The sequence below is a fragment of the Mastacembelus armatus genome, chromosome 15 (genome assembly GCF_900324485.2).
Source record: "Mastacembelus armatus chromosome 15, fMasArm1.2, whole genome shotgun sequence".
In the NCBI taxonomy this organism is placed as follows: Eukaryota; Metazoa; Chordata; class Actinopteri; order Synbranchiformes; family Mastacembelidae; genus Mastacembelus; species Mastacembelus armatus.
This window is the reverse complement of record NC_046647.1, coordinates 18891618-18915330: the sequence shown is the minus strand read 5'-3', so window position 1 is coordinate 18915330 and position 23713 is coordinate 18891618. Positions and strand designations below refer to the sequence as shown.

Below are 23713 nucleotides of genomic sequence, written 5' to 3'. Positions count from 1 at the left end.
TATTCTATACTGAGCTCTAACAAGAACCCACATCTGAGGTGACACATTGTGCTAAAACTACTGCACTGCAACCTCTATGCTTCCTAATAACTGGCAGGGTTTCCACGTCACAGGACATCCCACCAAACAGAAATAATTTCCAAGCAAGAGCTGACAAATGAACGAAAGTTGACTCGTGTTTACATGTGTCATCACAACAAAACACACACACACACACACACACAGAGAAACAGCTCAGACATATAAGAGAGAGAGAGATGAAAGACAAATGGGTCATCGTGCAAAATGTCAGGGGTAATCACCTAATGTCAGTGATGCTATTTGCAGCTTGATGACTGGTTCGAGCCAACATCTTTTTTCAGGGAAAATTAAGAGGCTATTTTTAGCCGTACAAGATTTTTCCAAAACCTGAAGTTTGTTTTAAGGTATTTCCAGAGCTCCACTCAGATTAAGGCATTATTAAGCCTTTACAACCAATGTACACATTTTGACGTTACCAAGGACTGACAGCATGTTTCATTTAATGTTATTAGATGTTTGTGTAAAAATATATATTTCTTTTTGTCTAATTATGGGCTTTTAAAACATCAATTTAATATTCTGTACAAGTGGAAGTGCTTACAAGAGACAAATTTACTAAAATAATCATGTGGTAAGCACTCACCTTATACTTGTCAGCCTCATTTCAATCCCATTGTAAAATGAGTTTAATCATGATTTTATGTGATGAGTAATTGTTAGTGAAACAATGCTGCCCTCTAGTGAAGAATAGCTGGCACTGAATCTGATAAGACTGACATTTTGTGTTGTGTAATGCAGAATTAGAAACAAAATTCGTTTTGAGAAAATAAGATACAAACACCGAAAGCATTCCCATTAGCACTAAATTAGTGGGACGAGAAAGGATAAGATTTTTCTTGCTAGTTTCTCCCAGCTGCTCACATTCTCTTTGCTTCTGTTTTTAAGCAAACAGGGCTGGCATTTACTAAACTTCTCAGTTACAATTAAGAGTGCTTCACTGTATTGTAACTAAGAAAAAGAAAAGCGGAAAACTCACATTTGAGAAGCTGGAACTACATCATCTTTGGCATTTGGCTGGTAAAAGGGCTGAGTAGTCTATTACTCGAATATTAGTGTTCAATTAATCAACCAACCACTGAGCTTAGAAAATGATTTGCATGTTACTAAACAAAATAAAAAATCCAAATTCATGTTGAAGCTCAAATATTGGGCCTACATCCAGTTTCAGAATAAATGAAGACAAAAACAGGTTAAATTTTATAAAACATCTATTTACAGGAAAAACAGAGTAAACCCGGAACCTAATCAAATGATTTTCTGATTATGCATATTTATTTAAAACATGTACAAAACAATTTAAAAGTAACAATATATTTACATTAACTTCATTTTAAAACATAAAATTGGAGATATTTGCACTTTTCTTTTTTGGTTATATTCGTCGCTCGCAGACGACAACAGTTTTAGCCAGAAAACACTTTCTGGTTGACTGTCCCAGCAGTGTCTCAAACAAGTGCTTCAGTCAGTTGATTCAAATGATAGAGCAAAAGTTACATATGTAAAGGATTTATTGCCACAGGGCGCATAAATAACCCATCTCCAAGTGGGGTTTGTGTAAAAACTTTCCTCTATTGTTCGAGCTACTGAAATTGCTGCCAGTGCAGAGAAAAAGGACTTTTCCCAGTTAAAATAGTCAGTTAAAAACCTCAGGGAACCTGTCACAGACGTCTGACATTCCTCTTGCTGCGAGCACTCCCTGCTATGATTGGGGCCTTCTCAGAAGCAGAGAAGTGGGATCGTTGCTGCACTGTTCTGCATGGGGTTGAGCCATGAAAAGCCTCCTTGCAGCGAGTGCAGAAGTCGAAAAGGCAGTTGGACCGCGTGCACATAGCCCTCTGAGCCTCAGTTGAATGCGTGGCTGGTGAACCACACCGTCTGCAGGGATGCAGAGACTCGTGCTGTTTCAGATTACTGGCGGCCTGGAGTCAAAGGAATAGGATGCATACATTAATATTTCTCTGGGTAACACACCCAGTATACCTTGGTTACAAGTAAGGCAATAAATGAATGGGAAACTAATCAGAAACTCATACAAGATCATCTCAATAATAAAAATATTTGCCAGTTATTTTGAACACTCACCTGCACATATTGTTTGAAGCGTGTACACTGTTCGTTGGGCATGCTGCCTTTCTGTGGTGTAGCTGTCCGTCTGCTGACCCTACAGCTTGCAGTGGATGAGGACGAAGAGGATGAAGGTGCTGAATAAGTGTTAGAGGAGGCCAGAGTCTGCATGCAGGACAGCACCACCCTGGATACAGCCACGTCTCTTGTCAGACCACAATCCCTATGCCTCTCAGAGCTCCTTGACTCCTAATAACAGAACGAAATGGTGGTAAATTAGAAAATGAAAGTAACAATATATTTCATATGTAGAATTTCAAAGCTTTTTGACCAAGCATGCCTACACACACACAGGCTTTAAAGTTTTGTGGTATTCCTGCTGTGTATACATACACACATTTATGGTGATTGTCAATTTTCCTGATTACCTTTGTGATTTCATTCTACTACCTTCTAAAGATAGGATTTGCAGAAATGAATTATTTACTTATTTGCTGTATGCCACGATTTTGCTGCTGCAGTAGACAAATTCCCAGTTGGAGCAGCAAACTTTAATTTTTTCTTTCAAATATACTTGTGTAGGTTTGTGTGTTTCCTCACCCTGAGTGCCTCCTCTGCTCTTTGACACCTGCTCAGAGCAGCAGTATCATCACAGATTATCTTCCTCCATGTCCTGCTCACTTTCTTGCAGCTGTGAGGACAGAAAGGGTCAACACATAATGAATACACTGTTTTCCTGGATATCCAAAACAGTAGTTTTTTCGATAGTATCTGCCACTTGTGAGCCACCTTTTGTCAAGTGAGACACCTTCCACCTTTAACACTTTTGAAACAACCAAGATTTCTTGTTGGTCTTCCGGTGAACCTCTCCCTGTATAGTAAAACGTGTGCATCTTACCTAATGAGATCCATGTCTCCCAGAAGGGCCAGGATGTTGGTCAGGACCCTTCTCATATTTCTGCACAGCAGAGAAGTAAAAATGTCGACATATTCACATCCCATCTGGCCTCCAATTACACGATCCAAAAGATGATCCTCTGCCACCTTTGGGATGATGCTCCAGTCATACCTGAGACAAAGAAAAGCAATTATATTTCAGTTATTAACTGAACACTACAGAAATGCAGATGTAATGTATCTAGTGTAACAGAAACAAGGAATCACATTTGAACTAGTTCTATTAGGAGTTGTGAACATTTGTTATAGCTAATAAAGGCACCAGATGATAATGTCATCCTACCTTTTATTCTTTCTGTAGCTCTTAGCGAGTTCCTCACACACAGCCCTCTGGAAACTCACTATAGGCAGGTTTGGGTTGTTGTGGCTGTCAGAGGGGGTGAATGGCAATGAGTAAGCTGCTGTTCTCCTGCTAGGAGAATACACAGGAGAGGAAGCTGCCACCAAAGACATTGCACAGCTAGAGTTATCCCTTCCGTGACATTTAGAGGGTGAACCATTTGGTGATACTGTATTTTCTTGCTGAATTGCAGAATGTAGTGGGGCTGATGTGGGTTTTCCATGAGTGTGGGCATTCTCTTCCTCCCCATGGTGATCCTCAATCTGACTGTTGTTCAAAGACAGATAACCACTGTCCTCCAACCCTCTGTGCAAAGTTCTGCTGGTGCTGTTTTCCTTGTTGTGCACAGCTTTTGTGCTGTTGTTAAGAGAGAACAACAATGTGGCCACTCCAGGTAGACACTCAGGTTTGATGGGGGTGGGCGCTTTCACTGGAGAGGCCTTGAGGTGAGTCTTGAACTCTGCAGAAGAGGATTTTTCCACTTTGTTGGTTCTAGTAGCTTCGTAGCCAGGGCACTTCATGGTGCCTTGCTTACAGTCAAACATACACACTGTGCAGAAAGGAAATTCCTGGGTAAAGGAGACAAATCAATACAAAATGTTAGGTTTCACTTACAATGAATGTGATAGTCCAGCTCGGTAAGCAGCATGGACTCCATCAAGCAAGCTAACTTAGCTAACGTTACTACTAACATTAACAGATAACTAGTTAGCTGCATGCCACGAGAAAGAAATGATGTGTATTAAAACCTCTTAAGATAAACCTTCAATCGCGTTTTAAAGTCTCCCACAAAAGACTTGGCAAAACAAATGGTTACTTTTGGCGCGACGAAGATTTGGCGGAAAGTTACGCTGTGACGTGAAGATTACGTTAATGTTGAATACAGGCAAATTCGTCTTGCAGACCAAAGTGCTTCAATGCATTTCTGTTTGGAATAAAAGTTCATCAGGTTAACATGCCGTGCTAAATAACCTCATTTACTAAACAGCATTTCCGCGCGTGTAACTTTGGGCGTGTATTTAATCAAGACATTAATTTACAGTAGATAGTCTACCAGCTTTTATGCTACAGCACAACCCAAACTATGAATTTAGCATCATTTATTATTCGGTTCTTATTGTTTTCTAGCATTTAACTCATCAAACTTATCTACCAAACTAAGGGAGCTAGCACATCTGAACTAGCATCCTTGCTAGTTATCATCGTTGCTAGGTCTACATAGCGTTCACACTTGCAAAATTACATTAACGGCTCAAAGTATTAGATGAAACCTCTTACCTTGAATTTGCTGATTATTATGTTATCCTAGACGGACTCTTGTTTCCCTCCTTTAACCTACGGACCCCACTTGCAGCAGACCAGTTTTAAATGCTCTACGACTGAAAATCCGCCAGTTGTCTCTTCTTATTTGAAATCCGTGCGCAAAAGGCGCAAACCAATCACAGACACGCTGATGTTTTTCCTTTTAAATCATCAGCCAATGGAAGCTGAGCATGACTCAGCGAGCGTAATTACGTCACTGCAGAGAGGACGTGGTCCCCGCCTGATTTTTTTTCTCTTCCTCTTCCTCTCCATACTTGAAAACCGTAGTTTTGTAAAAAATAATATTTCTATGAGTTTGTATTGCTAAGAGAGTATGGTGAATGTATATAGTTTTGTATTTTTAAATGGGAAACACACTTTAGATAACTGGTTTATATTTATGATACGGTTTCAAACAGTGCACACTATTCATTAATCAAGAAAGTATCATCCTTTAACATTATTGCAAATACTGTATAAAATTTAAGACAAAGAATATTTCTAGCATATAACAACGTGTAATTCAAAAATCACCAGTATTTTTCCATGTTTCAGTTTGCATCATACTGTTAAGCAGAAAGTAAGAAGGATCATTTAGCTCTTTTTATGTACTAGTAACAGGTAATTTTATGGCAAATGCAAAAGATGAAACTAAATTATCCTTCTTAGTTCTCTCAGGAATTCCACAGTTTATAGAAAGAGCTAAAAGCTGGTCATTCAGAGGACAGGCCAGCTCATGAATACGTGAAGTGGCTGTTTGTTTCACAGAAACCAGTTCAGAGCGGATGTTGGGGGATGTGGTAATCTAGGAGCCGACCTAATTTGTTTAAGTCACATACAGTCAGAGAGAAAGGCACATGAATCAAGACATTACTAAATTTTATTAGGGTGTTTTCAATATTTTAATGTTCAGTGTAAGACAGTGTGCAAGATAGAAGGGAAACAAAAACTGAATAGGGAAATGAGAAACTATTTGAGGTCAGGGACAGGGGGAGACGGAGAATGTGTGAATTTGTGTATGTATGGGTCAGTGGAGGGGGGAACCTGACAGTCAGCATCTTTGCATACTGAGGTGCAAAATGCTAATTAGAATGATGATGATCCCAGCCACACTCTTAATTCAATGTCAATTTACAAATCAATGGTTCCAAGTAAGCAGATGTAAAAGCGTTACTCTTTAACATAGTACTTACAGTAGATGGTGAAAATATTTAAATTTACTGGCATTACCAAAAAACTGTCTGACAGAGAAATAATCAACCGCTATTATCTTAACTTATCTTAAAAAGACTGATTCCAGTCTTTTCAAAGAGAAGATCTATTAGTGGAGAAAACTATTCACGAATACAATAAATCTATATTATAGAACTTATGGCCTTTTTTTATTAATCATCATGTCCCTGCACATCAGCATTATGTGTATATGTTCAGTATGTGGCTGCTTGGACGTTTAACTTTGCTGCAAAGTAGAATAGTCATGGTTGGGAATAATCTTCATCCTGCTGTAATTTTGTCTGTAGAAGAAGACGGTTTATCTACTGCGCATGTGCGTTACATTCAACATGTCGGCACCCTCCAGCAAGGTGGTAAAGCAACAACATTTTTCCAAGCATAAAAATCAATTGTTAGACTTTGTAGATAAATTAGGGCTGAAACTTGTGTCGTGTTATCCACATCGATGCTACCGGTAGCAGGAAAAACCTTTTTTTGACTTCAGGATTCAGTGCTTTGTGGTAGCTTTCTGCCTTATAAAGAAGATAAACCAAACATTTAAATACAACATTGAAATTTAATTAAAAGAAAGCACTGCAGTCGTATTACATAACGCCGAATACGAGGTTATCTTCATTGGATGCAAGAAATGTGTTCATATATTACTTGTGTGGAGTATATTAGTATATATATTTTGTAGTTGTAAAGTGGTAACATTTTTCAATGAAGTTTGGCCCGACTGACGCTCTTCGACTCCACAGCATCATGTGCCAAAGCTAGGTAGTGTTTGTTCTGCCACACAGTGACTCTTCCAGTGCATATACAATGGCTTACAGAAGAGCTGTAAACCTTCTTCCAATAGTAAAGGAGTGTCTCGTGCAGAAATCACCAAATGTCATCAGCCGAACTGTTAGATTGAGTATTCACTGTGATAGAATTAGGAGAACTCTTCATACTGGGGCGCCACTGATGGTGGCCAAGTTACTGACAGTGGATGAGGTTTTTGCCAGGAGGTCTCTGCAGGAATACCTGAAGAAAATGGAGACAGAGTACGGCGAATGTTTGAAAGAAGTCAACTGCGGTGTGACAGAGGAGCAATGCAGTGAGGACAAACTGAGGACCAGGAGAATCAGAGTGTCCCAGCTGACTCCTCTCATCCAGAGCATCAGAGAGCTGGACACCAAACACAGAGAGATCGCTGAGACCGAGAAGCTCCTGAAAGGTATCACTGCTCTGCCACAAGGATAAGAAATATATCTAACTGCAAAACTACAAATTTGTAAGCCTGTCAGTGTGTGTACTACTCATGGCTAGCTATTGTATAAAAAGCACAACATGAAAATATACTTGCATTGCAAATTCTGTTTCAACCACCAAGGGCCGGAAAGAGAGGAAGGATGCAGGAGTAAGTTGTGTGCAATAATGAATAAATCACCATCAATGTATTTGCAACTATATATTGCAACAGATATCTATATTGAGACAGTGCAACAAAAAAATCCAGTATTGCCATGAAGCAGTCTAGTACAGTCAGAGATATTAAGGGATGTATACCAATACTATCTTGGCACAAATTTATATAGTTTGAAGGTATAAATCTTTGTATCACAAAAGCAGCAACTATTATTGCTGTCTAATGTCTAAATGTTAAGAAATTTAGTTGAGAGAGGTGAAGACTTGATTGACTCTCACTTGACAAATTGATTAATCAGCTAATCATTTAAGTTCTACATGCTGCACAGTCCTGTGTGTTTATGCTTTTCCTCAAAGATGAAGACCCGGCCCTGCGAGAACTGGCTGAGCTGGAGAGAGAAGGCTGCCTGCAACATATTCAAGATCTCAGACAAAAGGTGGAACTACGACATTTTATTTTCTACATCTGCAGTGTAAAATAAAACAAAAGAAAAGACAAAAGGGTTTTATAATGGCAAATTTTCACCAGAACTGACCTTAAACTGAAGATTTTTTTGTTTTTTTTCCTCTTTATGTCAAATCAATCTGTTTTACCGATCAGATCCTGGATCTGCTGATCCCTGAGGAGGAGGCAGATCTGAGTGACCTCGTCCTGGAGGTCACAGCTGGTATTGGGGGTCAGGAGGCGATGCTGTTCACTGCTGAGGTCTCAAGCTACTTTCTTATATTTTTTTTATTATTTTAAACTGCCATTGTTAAGAGAGAGAACAATAAATACATTTTATACATAAACACATTTTATAATACACTATGACACTATGGTAATTTTGGAACCCATGTAAATTGGTAAGTTACAGAAACACCACATGACTTTACACCAGGACCACAGTAGGAACCTTAGAATAAATAAAAAGGCACTGAAGACGCGGTGAGGAGGAGGGCTCATAATGAAGGCAAAAATAATATGAATACATTTATCTGATGACTAATGGCATCTCCTCTCTTCTGTAGGTGTTTGACATGTACCAGGGCTTTGCTCAGCACCAGGGCTGGACCTTTGACATCTTGGAGCATATGACCAGTGAGATAGGTCAGTGGACATTTAAGATTAAAGACTGATTAAAGGGACAAAAGAAACAGGAAAAGCAGCAAATCTTCACTTTTGAGGATTTAATATTTAATCAAAAATATGTTAAAACAAAAAACTAAACTCAAGAAATCAGTTAATTGAAATGTGTCTGTTGAAGGTAAAAACATGTCTTATTTTAATATAATGCTTAACATCATTTTGATTGATTACTCAACTTCAACTAGGTGGGCTACGTCATGCCTCGGCCAGCATCAGCGGCCCCCAGAGCTACAAAAGAATGAAGTTTGAGGCTGGAGTCCATCGAGTTCAGAGGGTCCCCAAGACTGAAAGGCAGAGCCGAATGCACACTAGCACCATGACTGTAGCTGTACTGCCTCAACCCACTGAGGTTTGACTTCAGAGCATAAGAGTTTGGCACAATCTGCATGTTCATATCTGTTGTTCGCTTCTTGCTGTTAAAACAAGTTTTCTGATGGGAATAAGTACAGATCCATCGAAACTGCATTTTAGGAACATTTCACTCCCATAATATGATGCATTTCCTGTTCAAACAGGATAATGGATGGAAATGATTCTAAATTGTGTAAGAATTTAGTTTTCCTTATTATTTGCTCTTCATTCAAATGTAACTTATAATAATTTATGTGTTTTTGTTAGATCTCTTTCACAATAAACCCGAAGGACCTGAGAATAGATACTAAGAGGGCAAGCGGAGCTGGAGGCCAGCATGTCAACACCACAGACAGTGCAGTCAGAATAGTCCATCTACCTACAGGTAAAAACATGCAACAATCACAGCGTACTTGACAGTTTATACAGGGTTTGGCAGAGATCAATACATGACATTTGCCACTTTTGTGTAAAACCTTTATATACCACTAGAGGGGTTTAGATAGAATGGAATGAAAAATCAACTTTTTCCTGAAAATTCAGTGGGACAGCCTCATAAAAATGGTACTGTAATATGTGTGTGTGTTCATTAGGTGTGGTTGCAGAGTGCCAGCAGGAACGGTCTCAGCTGAAGAACAGGGAAAAAGCAATGAAGGCTCTGAGAGCAAAACTGTACAGCATGAAGCTGGAGGAGGAGACCAGCAAACGCTACAACCAGCGGAAAATACAGGTGAGATGCATATGATATAATGTACAGGTGGAAACATTCAAATGTATTTTAAAAGTGGTTTCTTTCCAAAATATTTATAACATTTGTTTTTAGGGATCTATGTTATTAGTTACTGTCAAAATGTATATCAGTAAAATGTGATTAAAGAGCCAAGCAAGTCGCTTTTTACATAATGAAAGGTTCCATGTATTTGAAAGAATAATCACTGCAAAATAAACTCACATTTCAGTCAATCTGGGATCATGTTCTTCTTTCTTCCCCTCTTCCAGGTTGGCAGTAAAGGCAGATCTGAGAAGATTCGAACCTACAACTTTGCCCAGGACCGTGTAACAGACCACCGGATCGGCATGACGGTGCATGACATCAAGAGCTTTCTGCTGGGTGAAGATCTGCTGGATGAGATTAACTCTTCTCTGCAGGAGTTCTCCAACCAGGAGACACTCATGGAACTGCTGGGAGAAAACAGCCAGGAGGATTCATAAGCTTGGCTCTCCGCAAGATGGATTTTGTGGAAATGGAATCATATTGCTATATGCAGTATTTGAGGAGAGCACTAACACTGGAATATAGGTCAGCTCTACTGTGCTTTCAGAAAAGGACCATGATGGTGACCAAGTCTTGATGCTTCTGCTCATCCCATTAGAAATATTTTGACTTTTATTACCTAAATCTCCACATATAAATATACAGATGGCATTTTTCGTACACTTCACACACAATGCCAGTGCAAAAAATAAAGTGGCTAATAAAGTGTTCAAACTGTAAACTCATAAAGTCTTGTATTTCAATATGAAGAGTAAAAACAAGGATTTAGTACTCAGTTCCTACCAGTATCAGTCTCTCCCCGTTTAATAATAAATTAATTAAACTGCCCCATCTAAGGGTCACTTTGGCCTTGTTAGTGCTACTTTAGGTGTGTTTTACTGTGTACTGAATGGTAAGAATGCATAAAGCTCAGTGTTAGTGCCATCATGAACAACTTTAAAAGAGAACTGGTTAGACTTGTAGCGCTAAAGACACTACCAGAGGACTTATTTTATTATGCCCATTAAACAATGGGTGAACCAAAATAAAACTTAAATTTGTAGCATGTTTGGGCCTCTGTAACTTTGGTTCACTATGTTTTGATGGCTGCAAAATAAATGGAGGGTGCAATGGATTATATAAGATTTGACATTAACTTTCATTAAGTTCACTAGTCAACAAAACATGTAATCTTCCAAACCCTCAGTAAACAATTGTATATTTTTGTCCAGATAATAGAAAGGTTTAATTAAAAATAAGAACTTCAATACCCATAATGCCCCGAGCACCGAGGTTGACTAGTCGAGTTCGGACTCATCGTCCCGCTCTCGCTCATACAGCCTGTCGGCTCCAGCGCTGCCTTTAGCTCGCTAACAGCAGAATAACGTTTCTACTGACGAAATTACGTTTGGATATCTTAGCATTATGTCATTTTGATGAAGAGTTATTTTGGGGAAACGAGTTTGCGCTTTCCCCGAGCTAACACACCAGCCAGAAGACAAAAAAATAAAAAAGTAAGCGTTTTCACTTCGACCTAGCTGAACGGGTTTATTAGCAGAGGCTCAGCTGTCCGCCGCGGTTTGGACAAAGCCAGTCAGATGTTGGACGGTAAAAATATCATCGGAACTCAGACATTTTTACATCGGGTCGTAGAACTGAGTTATCGAGGTGACCCTCGGCCGTGAAAGTGCCAGGATTAACGGGAGGACTAAGGTCTATTTTTGGAGGGCGAGAGTTTGGGAGTAGGGGGTGAGCAGAGGAGGAAGACCCGCAGAGAAGAAGGGACGTAGGGCGAGAAAATCCTGATGCCAGTGATGGCAAACGAACCGATCATCTTAAACGTCTATGATATGGTAAGTAGAGAAGGAAAATTGGTGTGTTTTAACTTGTTTTAATACTTTATCCAAGGACTCTGGTTCTGTTTTGACTAATAATGCCAGGACGCGACACCAAACTCCATTTATAAAAGCTGGTTTTAATTCTTCACTGTTTTAAAGCTTCATTCATCACCACGGCCAGTTAAAGTTTATGCCTTTAAGGCCTTTTGGGGAGATTTTTAATTGTTTACATAGTGTTTATAACCACGCAGTGCAGCGCACTTTCATACAGATGTGTATCAAAGCACATCTGGACGCACCGTGTTTTCAAACAGGCAGAGCAGTTCCAAGAAGACACCTTAAAACCCATAGCTGTCTCAAAAACACACGCCTGTTCAAACATTAAACGTTGTCCTGTTCTTTAAATTGTCGGTTTCCAAATCTGTAGTGGAGCAAAATGATCCTCATTGACTTTGCAAGCTGCTGGTGGTAAAACAGAAAAGTGAAACGCGGTGTGACCCAGGTTCCTTCAACTGAAAACATGGCACTTTAAACCAAACTGCTGATCAACCACAAGGATGTGAAAGTAAACAGATCATTTCAACCACTTGACTCTTCTGCTGGAGAGTAAATGTACATCTGTGTCACAGAGAGGTTGAATTTGAGTCACTGAGGTGTCACCATGCAGGAGTGAGTCAGTGTGGAGTTGTGGGGGTGCTGGAAATTGAGTGATCTGTTGATGAATCATTGATTGATATGGATTCCCTGTGGGAGACAGATTACTTTGAAAATGGGAACTGTCTGGTCGGGGGTTATAAATCAGCCCAGGACAGGTGTTTTTGGGAAAGTGTGCATGGTCACCACGTCTTGCCACAAGTGTTCACCAGGCTTTTGTTCCTCATTGTATACATGACATGTGTTTTTGTCTGTTTCCGTCTCCTAAGCCTGAAAATATCAAGAGTGGTTTGTGGCCTGTGCATTTAAATTCCTGTTTGGTTTCCTCTCTTGAACATGTATTTTTGTTCTTTCCTCATTCTAAACATGAGTGTTTTCCTCCTGCTGCTGTTCTTTTTCGCTCTTCATTCCTTTGTCTCCTCTCCTCCCTCTTTCTTTCACATCGTCTTGTTTTTCCACTTGACTTGATGACAACATTAGTTTCTTCTCGGTAAAGTCTGAAGAGCTCTTATCTGTCTCACTTCCATTCTTGTGAACATCTGCTGACACAGTTCCTCGACACATTTACTAACGTGTAACTTGCTTTTACAGCTTTCAGTTCATCTGAGTTTGTTTTTTCTAACAGCTACAGTTGTTATCTATATAGAAGTTAGTATTTTTACTGCACATAGTGAGGTGGAAGATGAATGTACAATTTATTGAAGGAACTTTGTGGTTTGTGTGTGCATATATTGCAGATGGACTCACACACAGTCACATTTTTGTCTTTAGGCATGCTCAGATGATGTGTGAAACTTAAAAATTAATGATCAAGATGTCTGTACAAGACGAGAGAACTGTGACGGAAAGAGATTGATGATTTGGAAATAGGTCAGGCTGGACAAACAGCTCAGCGATATCTGATTTAAATTATACAGCGGACCTTTGACCTTTGCCAGGAAATACAAAAATAAATAAAAAATCTTGTTATAACATTAGTTCAAACCCCAGCAGCAGTGGCTCCTGTTGGTCTTTTTAATCACACTGGTGGTTGTTGAGTCTTTAAAGTTGTATTTATATTTATATTATACTTTTTATAATTTCATTATGTTTGATTATTGTTATTATTATCTGCTAATTAACTAAATGTTCTACTGTGGAATTAGTGCAGTTAGCACATGCAAAAGTTATCAAAGCTGCAATGTGCATTTTAATGGAAAAGCAGTGTGTTTACTTTATTGCACTAAAGGAAGATTTAAACAACAGTTATCTTTTTTTCTACAATCACTACTGCACCAACATAATGGTTTTATTAAAGTGGGCAGCTGAGCTGAGATGTCTAGCTGAGAGGAAGTCAGGAAACAGTAAAGATCACACAGTGACAGAGGTCAGGACAGTGGCGACACATACTGCAGGATCCCCATGGCGTGAGCAGATGTTCTGAACATGTAATGATCAGGGTGTGCTAACTGCAGTATTGGTCATGTTGTACAGGATGTGGTTCTGCCTGCCCTGTGGTACATCTGAGCAACACATGAACAAAAAGACTGATGAAAAGACAAATTCCCTTTTCCATTTGAGGATCAATACTGTCATGTGACTTTCAGGAATATCTGTGCAGACATATCTGCAGACACCCCCCACCCTTTCTTCTTCTTCTACAATTCTGTCAGGTCCTCCCTTCCATCCCGCTCACATCCCTGTTAAGTGGATTTCCTGGCCAGCTCTGAGTGCTTTAGTACACTGCTCTAATGAGACAGTATTATCTGCACACCACCTGTCTGCTTTCCTGCCAGTCAGCAGCGAGGCCCACTGTATCTGTGAATGTGTGTTAGTGTGAGAAAACGTGTTAAGATATTAGGTCTAACAATGCCAGGTTAGCCAGACACTCAGCCATTCAAGTTGTGTAGCTTTGTGTATTTGCACAGTTTTGCTGTGGATGTTGCTCGGGATCAATTAGGAACATGCAGCAATCAATACATGTCTGCCCACATCAGGTCAGCAACAGCTCCTGATCCCTTTTATAACATTTTTGATTCTGGTTTCAGGACTAAATGTGAATCAGCTCTCAGGATAAGATTCTATCGTTTGTTGTGCAGTGTCCAAAAAGAACTTTATTTACTGTGTTTGCTAGGAATTGTGTTGGCTAAGAATAAATCTGTGGACAAAAGATCTTTGACTAGTGCAGAGGAGATTATTAATTGCAAACACAGAAGAAAACAAACAGTGTTTTGTTTGTGGCTGCCAGCACTTTCCTTTCCTGAATTTGTATTTTCACTTTTGTTTCAGTCAGCATGTTTTTGTGGGGTTCCAAAGCATTAATGCAGATGCAGTCATTTTGTTAAACACTGTTAGCCGTGATAATCCTTTAAGAGAAAAATGATAGGACATAAATGCAGCGCGGAGTGGGATGATTAAATGTAAAGGCATTAAACTGCAGCACCCACTTTCTCTTCATTATTCCATCTGATCCATTGTTCAGTCTTTGTCTTCCCTTCATCTCCTTGTCTTTCTTTAATTCATTCATAAACACAAATTCACTGCCATGTTCTCATGCACAGCTCAACCCAACTCTGTGCTGCAGGAGAGGCAGGTTTTAATGAGCTACAAAGTAATGAGGGTTAAGATAAGAGTCTTATTTCACCACAGAAGCGGAGGAGGAGGTTTAGTGTAGTAGACCGGTTTTCTCTGTCACTGCTGTGAACAGACAGCTGAACAATCTGCTTGAGGTCAATTGCGCAATTTTGGCTTTTTGAGTCTCTGGTAGCTGTGGGTTTTTTTTTGCAGTTAAAATGCTGTTGTGGGTTCTAAGAGTCGTCAGTTTTGTATTTGGGCTGAACCCAAAGCTCTCCTTTGTTACAAACATCACAGACAGAGAATTGAAGAAGTGAAGAAAAGTTGATCTGTTTGGTTCCTGAACTTCGAAAAGACATTAAAGTCAGCAGACTACAGACTATATCTGAGATGAGATCAGATGATTTAATAACCCTGTCAGAGGCAATGATAGATTTATTAAATTATAGACTGATATGTTATACCATTGGAGTTATATACTGAAGGTTGATTCTTTTGAATTTGTTAACAATAACCCATGCTCAGACTGGTTTTGATACAAGTACACACCTTTATATGACAAGTGAAAACTGATTGATGTTAGAAAACAGTTAAAAAATGTTTCATTGTCTGTTTAAGTGGATCTAAAACAATATTGTATTGAAATAGAAAAGAGATCGCCCTTCCCTTCAGGAAACACTCTCTGCAGTGTTATGTCATTGCATAATAAAACTGTCTTGTCTTGGCAGCCTTATGTTGTCGCTGACAGTTTAGAGTTTCCTGCATTTCTTTGTAAAAATTACATCAAAACATGAACTAAATCCAGTAGCTCCAAATCTGAATTAGTCATTACTCTCTAAAACTTGCATCACAGTATGTGTTGGGTAACCTTCACAATTTGCATCTCAAGTTTCCTGCCTAAGTCAGTAAGGGGACTTATGTCTCCAGGATCACTAACCATCAGTACAACAACACAAACTTATATAACATATTATAACTTTATGTGCAACTGAGGTAAAGATCTCTAAAGTCTCTAAAGTTGTGAACATGGATAGTGAAATACTCAGGAAAAACCTTTCTCTCCTGAGAACATTCATCAGACCTGCTCTGTCTGAAACATAATGCAAATACCCACAAGCGGATACAGTGTCCTCATTAGATTTTACAACCACAGTTGGTGTTTAAACACAGCGTTCAGGCGGAATAATTTGCAACCCAGATGTGTGTTAAAGACCGCCTCTGCCACCTCTGATTGTGTGCAGTTACATACTGTATTTCCATACCAATGGACCTGATGTATGAGGATAGTTTTATAACAGTCTGATAACCACTTACTGTGGTTATCAGATTGCTGAATGTGTTTTGCATTGTAAATCAAGAAGAGAACAGTACATGACACCCACTCCACCTCATGTTGCTCCTGTGTTTTAACTAAAAAACAAACAAGTATGGAATTAGTGCTCAATTTGGCATTAAATTGTCTCTGTCAGGCTCATATTCTCTGATTTCTGGTTAGTGGCACAATGGAAATGTAAAAGGAGGAAAATTAAAGCTGTAAAAATGTAATGTCGCTGTTGCTGTTTATCTTCTACCACTTTATTTGTAGTGGAAAGATTAGTGAGTTAATTCACTAGTTGATCAGCAGAAAATCAGTTGCTAATAATTTTGACGATCCATCAATTTTTAAAATTCATTTTGCCAGCAAATATATCAGACATTTACTAGGCTGCAGCAATCTCAGGGTCATAAGTCAAATCTCAACACACCATCCAGAGATGCCAAATCCAGCTCCTCATTCCCCTGCTCCATTCTCTCTCACAAAAACTCTGCCTAGCAACAGCCTGGCCAATCACCCAAGGCCACAGGATGTTAGACACGGTGCAGAAAGGATGAATGGCAACGTTAAAGATTGGTGCTTCTGCAGTTATTATTGATTTTACATGCCATTTTTGTGTTTGTACACGGACTTGTCTTTTATTACAGTATGTGTGTAAGAGATTTTGTGTTATCCTCAGAATCAGAACTAATTTCTACCAGGATTGTTTTTGGTCTCGCTGATGATAAGCAGCTAAGGTTAAAATAGAGCTGGGTTTTTTTGTGCATCATGTGTGGACACTGCATTTTGCGATTGTTCTCTCCTGAGTTTGTGTAGTTATTGAGCACATGGCAAAGTCCAGTCAGACAATAACTCATTTAGAAATAAAGTTTGCATTTGTCAGTAGTCAGTTTTGGCACAGCAAGCCATCATGGGATTTCAAGCGTGATGCAAACAAGGATATGGCCTCTTGAGCTGCCATCTGTGGTGTAATTGTAGTTGGTTCCTAATAAAGGTGAGATCATACACTTCAGATGTTTACATAGGGGAATCATTTTATTTGTGCAGTACAATGGTGAAGAGTTAGTTTCTGTGTGTGCATAAGAGCGCAAGGGCTGTGTCTGAAATAATAGGATATTTCACGATTCATTGTATAGAGAATTATATGTAAATGACTGTATACCGTTGTGTGTCATGTACCAACTTCCAAAAGACAAAAACAGCTGATGTGGAAGTTAATAATCATCTGAAATCTTTTTTTTTTTTAAATTTCCCAAATAGCTATCAGCAGTCTACCACGGTATAGAATCAGTATAGTATTCCCGTCGGTATAGTATTAAGAGTCTGAAAGTCAGAAAACAAATTGTTGGACAGACAGACTAAATATTAATGTACATTTTGAATATTGATCATTTCTGACTTTTTTTTTGTGAAAGACTTAAAATCACTTGAAGGTAATAATTAACCAAGAGCTTAAGTTGATGCAAACCCATTTATGTATCAGGAGCTGCACACGTCATCTTATATGTTGACATTCATTATTTTGCATTAATAATCTTTTGTGATCTTCTCTGTCTATTCCTGTCTTCAGTATTGGATCAACGAGTTCACCAGCTCTTTGGGCATCGGAGTGTTTCACTCAGGGATTGAGATATATGGAAGAGGTAGGATTCCCAGAAATATATAGCTTGAGTGCTGTGTTTCAGATCATACGCTCAGATCATAATATATACTTCCCTGAGTTCCTTTCTAGCAAATCTTGGTAAGCATGACTTTGTAAGAGAATGTTATTTGCTCAAATGTGTGCCTTCATGTTGTGTCTGCTTAGAGTTTGCCTATGGCGGACACCCGTACCCATTCTCAGGGATCTTTGAGATCGCACCAGGTGATGCATCTGAACTAGGCGAGACCTTTAAGTTCAAGTGAGTATGGGATGTTTGGGGTTTACATCCACATAATTACTGTTTTCCAGATGCACATTGAGCAGCAGCTATCCAGCCTGTTGTAGCTGCTGTGTTAGTCTTCATCAGGTAGTCAGCTAGATGTTTTACCATTCAAATAGCCATTATCAGTGAGCTGCTCATTACCTGGTGGGTCAGTCTGTTTAGTTCAACCACCAGCTGTATCTAATGTAAGATAGTCACAGTCCAGCCATGCGGTAAGCTAACCACTTAGTCTCACAGCCTGTGGTTCAGTGACTCCAGCTTTGCCTGAGACTTAATGTGTTTTCATGGTCTTAAATAACTGTAGCAGTGTTGAATTAGAGAGAGACTGTTCTCTGCTCTAAGATCCCAGTCCTGTTTGTTTCTCCAGTAAGACTCTTTAAATTGTTGGTTTTCCTGAAGCTTTTTTTAAAGGCTTCTAGTGTTTCATTGGACTTCACTACAGGGCAATATTCTATATTCTGCATATAAGTGATTGTAACATTACATCTCCGTCATTCAGATGTGATGAGTTTTATTGCAGCTCAGTTATTCTGTTGTAACTCAGACCCCACAAATCCAGGTCCTCACCATGTAAATCACTTGATTTTAAAGAGACATGATTTAAGATGAGGGCGAGGGTGCGTTTAGTTTAAGGTTAGTGCCAGGGTCAGGAAGGTAGTGGTTATAATTGTGGTTAGAGTATGTTAAGTCTCCAGGAAATGAATGTATGTCACTGTAATGTCCCCACAAGGTATAAAAACAAGTCTGTGTTTGTGTGTCTTTTAGAGCTACTGTACTGCTGTGTTTTACTTCTGCTCTAGTTGATCTGCCCTGTGCATTTAGACACACTGTCTGGCACACACACACACACACACACACACACACACACACACACACACACACACACACACACACACACTTGCTTGTTGTCAGTGGGTAAAACTATCTAGTAACACCTGCATCCACACCCTGTCCCCACCCGTCTCTGCAGAGAAGCCATAGTCCTGGGCAGCACAGACTTCACAGAGGAGGATGTGGAGCGGATCGTGGAAGAGATGGGGAAGGAGTACAAAGGCAACGCTTACCACCTCATGCACAAGAACTGCAACCACTTCTCGTCAGCACTGTCAGAGGTAGGTATACACAAGCGCACACACACAGAAATGATAGCTTTAAAAAAGCAATAAGCACAGTTAAATAACTCTAGCCTTTTCTTTCCTATTGAGAACTTGAACTAGGGGTGTGTGTTTTAAAGCAGATTATCCTGGTGTGAGTAATGACGAGAGTCTTACAGTTAGTATCGAGCACTAAGAAGGGGATTAGGACACCATGATACAAGTCCACACATGCAGTGCCAGCTGGCAAAACCACCAGGATCTTACCCTCAGGATTTGATTCTCATGTTCTTTGTAACCTCATTAATATGAGAGGTTGGCTTAAAGAGAGACAGAGGAGGAGAAGATTTGACACAACGATGGCTGTTGCAGCTTTAAGAGGTGAAGTATAACAAATAATTCCCCAGAGAGAATGTTTTGTGTGTGCAACTCTGATGTCAGTCCTCATGTTTAAAAGCAAATCAACAGTGGGTTACTCTCCAGACCTAGTGGAGCTTTCATGTTTTATTTGTTACATTTTTTCCAACCAACAGTATAAAATGTATGATAAATAAAGAAGTTTGTTTTTAAAATAACTCTAACAACCATTTTTCCCGTCTGTGCTTAGATCCTGTGTGGCAGGGAGATCCCACGCTGGGTCAACCGTCTCGCCTACTTCAGCTCCTGCGTGCCATTCCTCCAGAGCTGCCTGCCCAAAGAGTGGCTGACCCCAGCTGCCTTACAGTCCAGTGTCAGCCAGGAGCTCCATGCAGGGGGTGAGCTGGAGGAGGCAGAGGATGCTGCTGCCACAGCCTCCCTGGCCTCCATGTCGCCCTGCTCACCATCTTCCTCTAGCCCCTCCTCCTTGCCTCGTCATCCCCGCCACCAGCCTCGTCGGTAGAAGCTGAGAGGTCTGATCGGCGGAAACTCGCAGCTGGTCTCTTGTCAGGTAACAGAGACTGTCGGGTAACACAAAACCTGCAGCAGCTGATGAGTCCAGCTACAGCCAAATCCTGTCAGACTGTCTTCAAGCAAGGCACTGAACTGCTGCCTGTAAGAATGTCAGCCAAGTCCCTGCAATGATCCAGAGCAGTGTACTGGTTTATTTTTTTTCCTCAAAGGGTGAAGGAACTCTTGCTACTGATCAAGGCGGGATTATCTCAGTAAACATGGCTGATGGACACTAGACCATCCTGAATCCAAACTCCGGGTCTTTCATTGTTTTACCAGCAAAAGTTCAGTGCAGAAAAGAAGGAAAGCTGGTTGTTTGTGCACTGAAGTGTTTCCTATTTTAGGACAATTTACCAGCCTCATCCAGAATTTACTGGCAGTTACTAGGTAGAAGGTGCTAATACCCAGCTTGATGCTGAAAAGGGAGTGCAGGTCTGGGTCAGTTTATAACCAGGAGCCACAGGAGACCTTTAACAACATGATTTCGCAGATTTCAGGTAGAGTAGTTGTCCGTTCACATCATCTTCACTGTGCAGCCATTTTTTTGCACTAAAAAGCTTAAAAATCAGAATAACTGTGGACACACTGACTGATGTTTCTGGGTCCAAAATGTGTGGCTGCATAGATATTAAAGTCCCTGGTCATCAACACTGAGGTTTGCCGTCTTCAGTCACATGAAACAACCTGAGATGAAAAAATGGAAACCACAAAACTTTAAACAAAAAATGCTTCAGCTTGAGTCGATTCTTTCTCAGGTCACAGTGCTTGTGTATGCTGTATAAGGTTTTCTTAAATATCTCTCCCACGTGATGAACATTTCAAAGCAATTACCAACTCAAGATCCCAAAAAATAGAAGTACACAGACAGATTGTCGATACGGCAAAAAATATCAACCATATATGAAAAAAACAGAAACATTTTAAAGCTTTACATTTCTTGTTTTCATACTCTACTGAGCAAAAGGAAATGTTCCCGGACTGACACTTATCATCATTATCATGTGTTTAAATACCCCTAGTCAAGTGCTGGTATAATTTTAATGTGGCTGGTAAATGATTCCACTGCAGCCGACGGTTGCTTAAATGTCCTAAATATTTCTGGCTGGTAACATTTTGGAAGCTGCAGGTGGATTTTGGACCCAAACGCACAACTTCAAAATGCTGTGTGTGCATCAGGACCTCAGCCTAATGTTATTTTTTCTATCACAGACATTTAAGTAGACCTAAACCAGAATTATAGTCAGCCTCATTTTTCTCAAACACCAAATAGACACAAACTAATCCAGAACCAGTGTCTCAAGGGGTCTAAATTCCTAAAACACCTCGGATGGGTCCAATTCCAGGTCGTCTTGCTTCCCAAGCCCCTTTCCTGCCACCTTTGTGTCAGGTATCTGTAGCAGCTCTTAAATTACTACCTGTCCATCATGGAATAACCACATATGTTTTAAAAAATTGAGCCAGTGAAGTAGATTTTACGATCCTGTTAGTTTGTAAAGTAATAAGCATAACAGGAGCAATGGCTACTTCTTCCCCAACAATGTAATCTCATTCATTTTTTCTTAATGATTTAAGAATAAGTCTGTAGTGCAGGCAGTGGCATAGAGGTTTGGGATACTTTTTGTTTCTAAGAAGGTTCTGGGTTTAAATCCCAGAGTGAAACAGAGTAAATTCTTTTGTAGTAGCAACTGCCAAGGTGCCTTTGAGCAAGGTACTTAACCCAGAGTGTTCAGCAGCCACCACCTAGAGGACTGTGGTAGTACTGGACTGCTCCCCTTTGTAGGAAAGAACCTGATGTCAGCCCCGGACCGTTTGTGAAGAAGCAGCAAAGGAAGGGAAAGTTGTGTTTCAGCCTGCACATCCTCACATCTGAATCTAGTTAGGAATGATGCACACTGGTGTTCATTTAGTGCATCAAAAGATTATACTTTATTTTATGTCATTTATTTATTCACACAATAATCACCTTAAAAATATCTTTGCTTTACAATAAGATGCTGCTTTTCCCCAGTAACGAGCGCCTCATTGGAAACTTGTTATATGCTGTCAGCAACACATATGCTGCATAATGTGCTGTGCCCCAAGCAAGAGCCAGGGATGAGTTGAAAACGATCTTCTAAAGTAGATTTTACCTGTTTTTCTAAAAGACTGAGGACTGGAGTATAAGCAGGAAAACTATCAAATCTTGTCTGAATTTATTTTGTATCCTTTATTGTATTTCTACTGTACCATACACGGACTGTGGCCTTTCTGTCCATTTTCTTTATGTTTGATAGACTCAGGTCAAGTCTTTGTAATATAATACTTTTTTATCCCACATTTTATGTTTGCATTGTTGTTGCTTTTTCTAATGCAATTGTCTCTTCATAGAGCTTTTGGAGAAGGCACTGTGGCCGTGCAGTTTTATACTCCTCTCTTTGATTAAAAAAGCTTTTGTTTACAACCTGGATGTTTAAATATGAGCCTGAAACTGCTTTGTTTTCCTGAGTGTGTGTCCATACTTTTATTATAAATGGTTTGTATCAACCAGCTGCCAACTGGGCCACATTTGCAATCATCACACACATACACAAACACACACACACACACACACACACACACACACACACACACACACACACACAGATAGTTGGCAGTCTTTACACATGTAGCAGTGTTTCCAAAGGTATCTTTTCAAAGTATTGTTGTATCTTCAAGAGATTGGATTCAATTTATTTGTTCTTAATCTAATTTTATAATTTCACTAAGATTATTTTTTGTGTAGTGCTGCACTCAAGATTATTTTCAGCACTTGTAACACATAATCAAAATAGAGGCAGTGTTACAGCAAGACACACTGTAAAACTATGACATTTCTCATGTAACCAGCATATTTTTCTGGTTTGCGGTGAAAGGATTTTTTAAAATACTGTTTTAGTAAGTCTGAATAAAACCTAAACTGTAGTTTTAATGCACAGACTCAGACTGACACAGACCCACTTGTGCTACTCATGTTGGCTCCTCCTGCTGGCTGTAATTTATACTGTTACCTGATTGTGCTTCAACATCGAAACCTCCCTTAACTTTCATAGTTTGTCTGCTCTTGTATGACGATCTCTGTCTATTGACAGATAAGCAATATGTTATGAAGTACTAGCTATCCAGAAAGATAAATTGGATTAACCAATATTTGTAGTCTTTCATTTCAGAATGCTGAAGGAGAATTTTTACTTGAGGTTCATATCTAAAGGTAACACAGATCATCATTACTGAAGCCAAAGACAGGTATAACTTCAACAGTCTTCACCTGCTGGATCATCACTGTTTTGGCCTGTGACCATCAGTCTTTGCATAAATGTTGATTTATTATATAATTATGATTATCTTATGAGATGATTATTTGTGGGACATTTGCATCACTTGTGTGAGCTATGAATGTAGACTGGGAAACCTCAGCCCTTTGTGCCCCAACTGACTTCAGCTGTTTTACAGTAAAAACTTCAGTGGAGCCAACCACATTTGTATCCTGTTGGACAGTTATTAAAGAAAAGTCTACAATTTGTTCTGTGTCATGACTGCTTTGATAAATCCATGTGTCAGTTATACCACTGCATTTAGTCCCAGAAAGATGGCTTGGATGAAAATGTGTGTGTTTGTGTTTTTATTTTTTTAAGTTTACAGCTGCACAGGAAATGTGTTAGGGTTCAACAATTATTTCACAACCAGATAAAACAGAAACCATCCATAAAGCTGCATTTTGATTGTAGAAAGAACATTTTCATATATAAATATTATACTTTTACTGCTCTAATGTGTATCTGTTAA

At 39.5% G+C, this 23713-nt stretch overlaps 3 protein-coding genes across 3 annotated transcripts; 2 read left to right on the top strand and 1 right to left on the bottom strand.

Moving 5' to 3' along the window:
* Positions 1-1271: 1271 nt before the first annotated feature.
* fbxo5 (F-box protein 5) lies at positions 1272-4844 on the bottom strand. Its single transcript, XM_026309453.1, has 6 exons — positions 4721-4844; positions 3386-4011; positions 3044-3214; positions 2746-2836; positions 2164-2394; positions 1272-2000 (listed from the first exon to the last, which is right to left on the bottom strand). Exons 2-6 carry the CDS (start codon positions 3985-3987, stop codon positions 1740-1742), a joined length of 1356 nt encoding a protein of 451 aa, XP_026165238.1. The 5' UTR covers positions 3988-4011; positions 4721-4844; the 3' UTR covers positions 1272-1739.
* Positions 4845-6295: 1451 nt separating this feature from the next.
* On the top strand, positions 6296-10343 carry mtrf1l (mitochondrial translational release factor 1-like). Its single transcript, XM_026308529.1, has 8 exons — positions 6296-7178; positions 7727-7806; positions 7971-8075; positions 8381-8459; positions 8684-8847; positions 9117-9234; positions 9443-9579; positions 9849-10343. Exons 1-8 carry the CDS (start codon positions 6782-6784, stop codon positions 10059-10061), a joined length of 1293 nt encoding a protein of 430 aa, XP_026164314.1. The 5' UTR covers positions 6296-6781; the 3' UTR covers positions 10062-10343.
* Positions 10344-10929: 586 nt separating this feature from the next.
* desi2 (desumoylating isopeptidase 2) lies at positions 10930-22366 on the top strand. The gene is made up of 5 exons (XM_026309000.1): positions 10930-11456; positions 17534-17606; positions 17771-17864; positions 18859-19000; positions 19590-22366. Exons 1-5 carry the CDS (start codon positions 11409-11411, stop codon positions 19860-19862), a joined length of 630 nt encoding a protein of 209 aa, XP_026164785.1. The 5' UTR covers positions 10930-11408; the 3' UTR covers positions 19863-22366.
* Positions 22367-23713: the final 1347 nt, after the last annotated feature.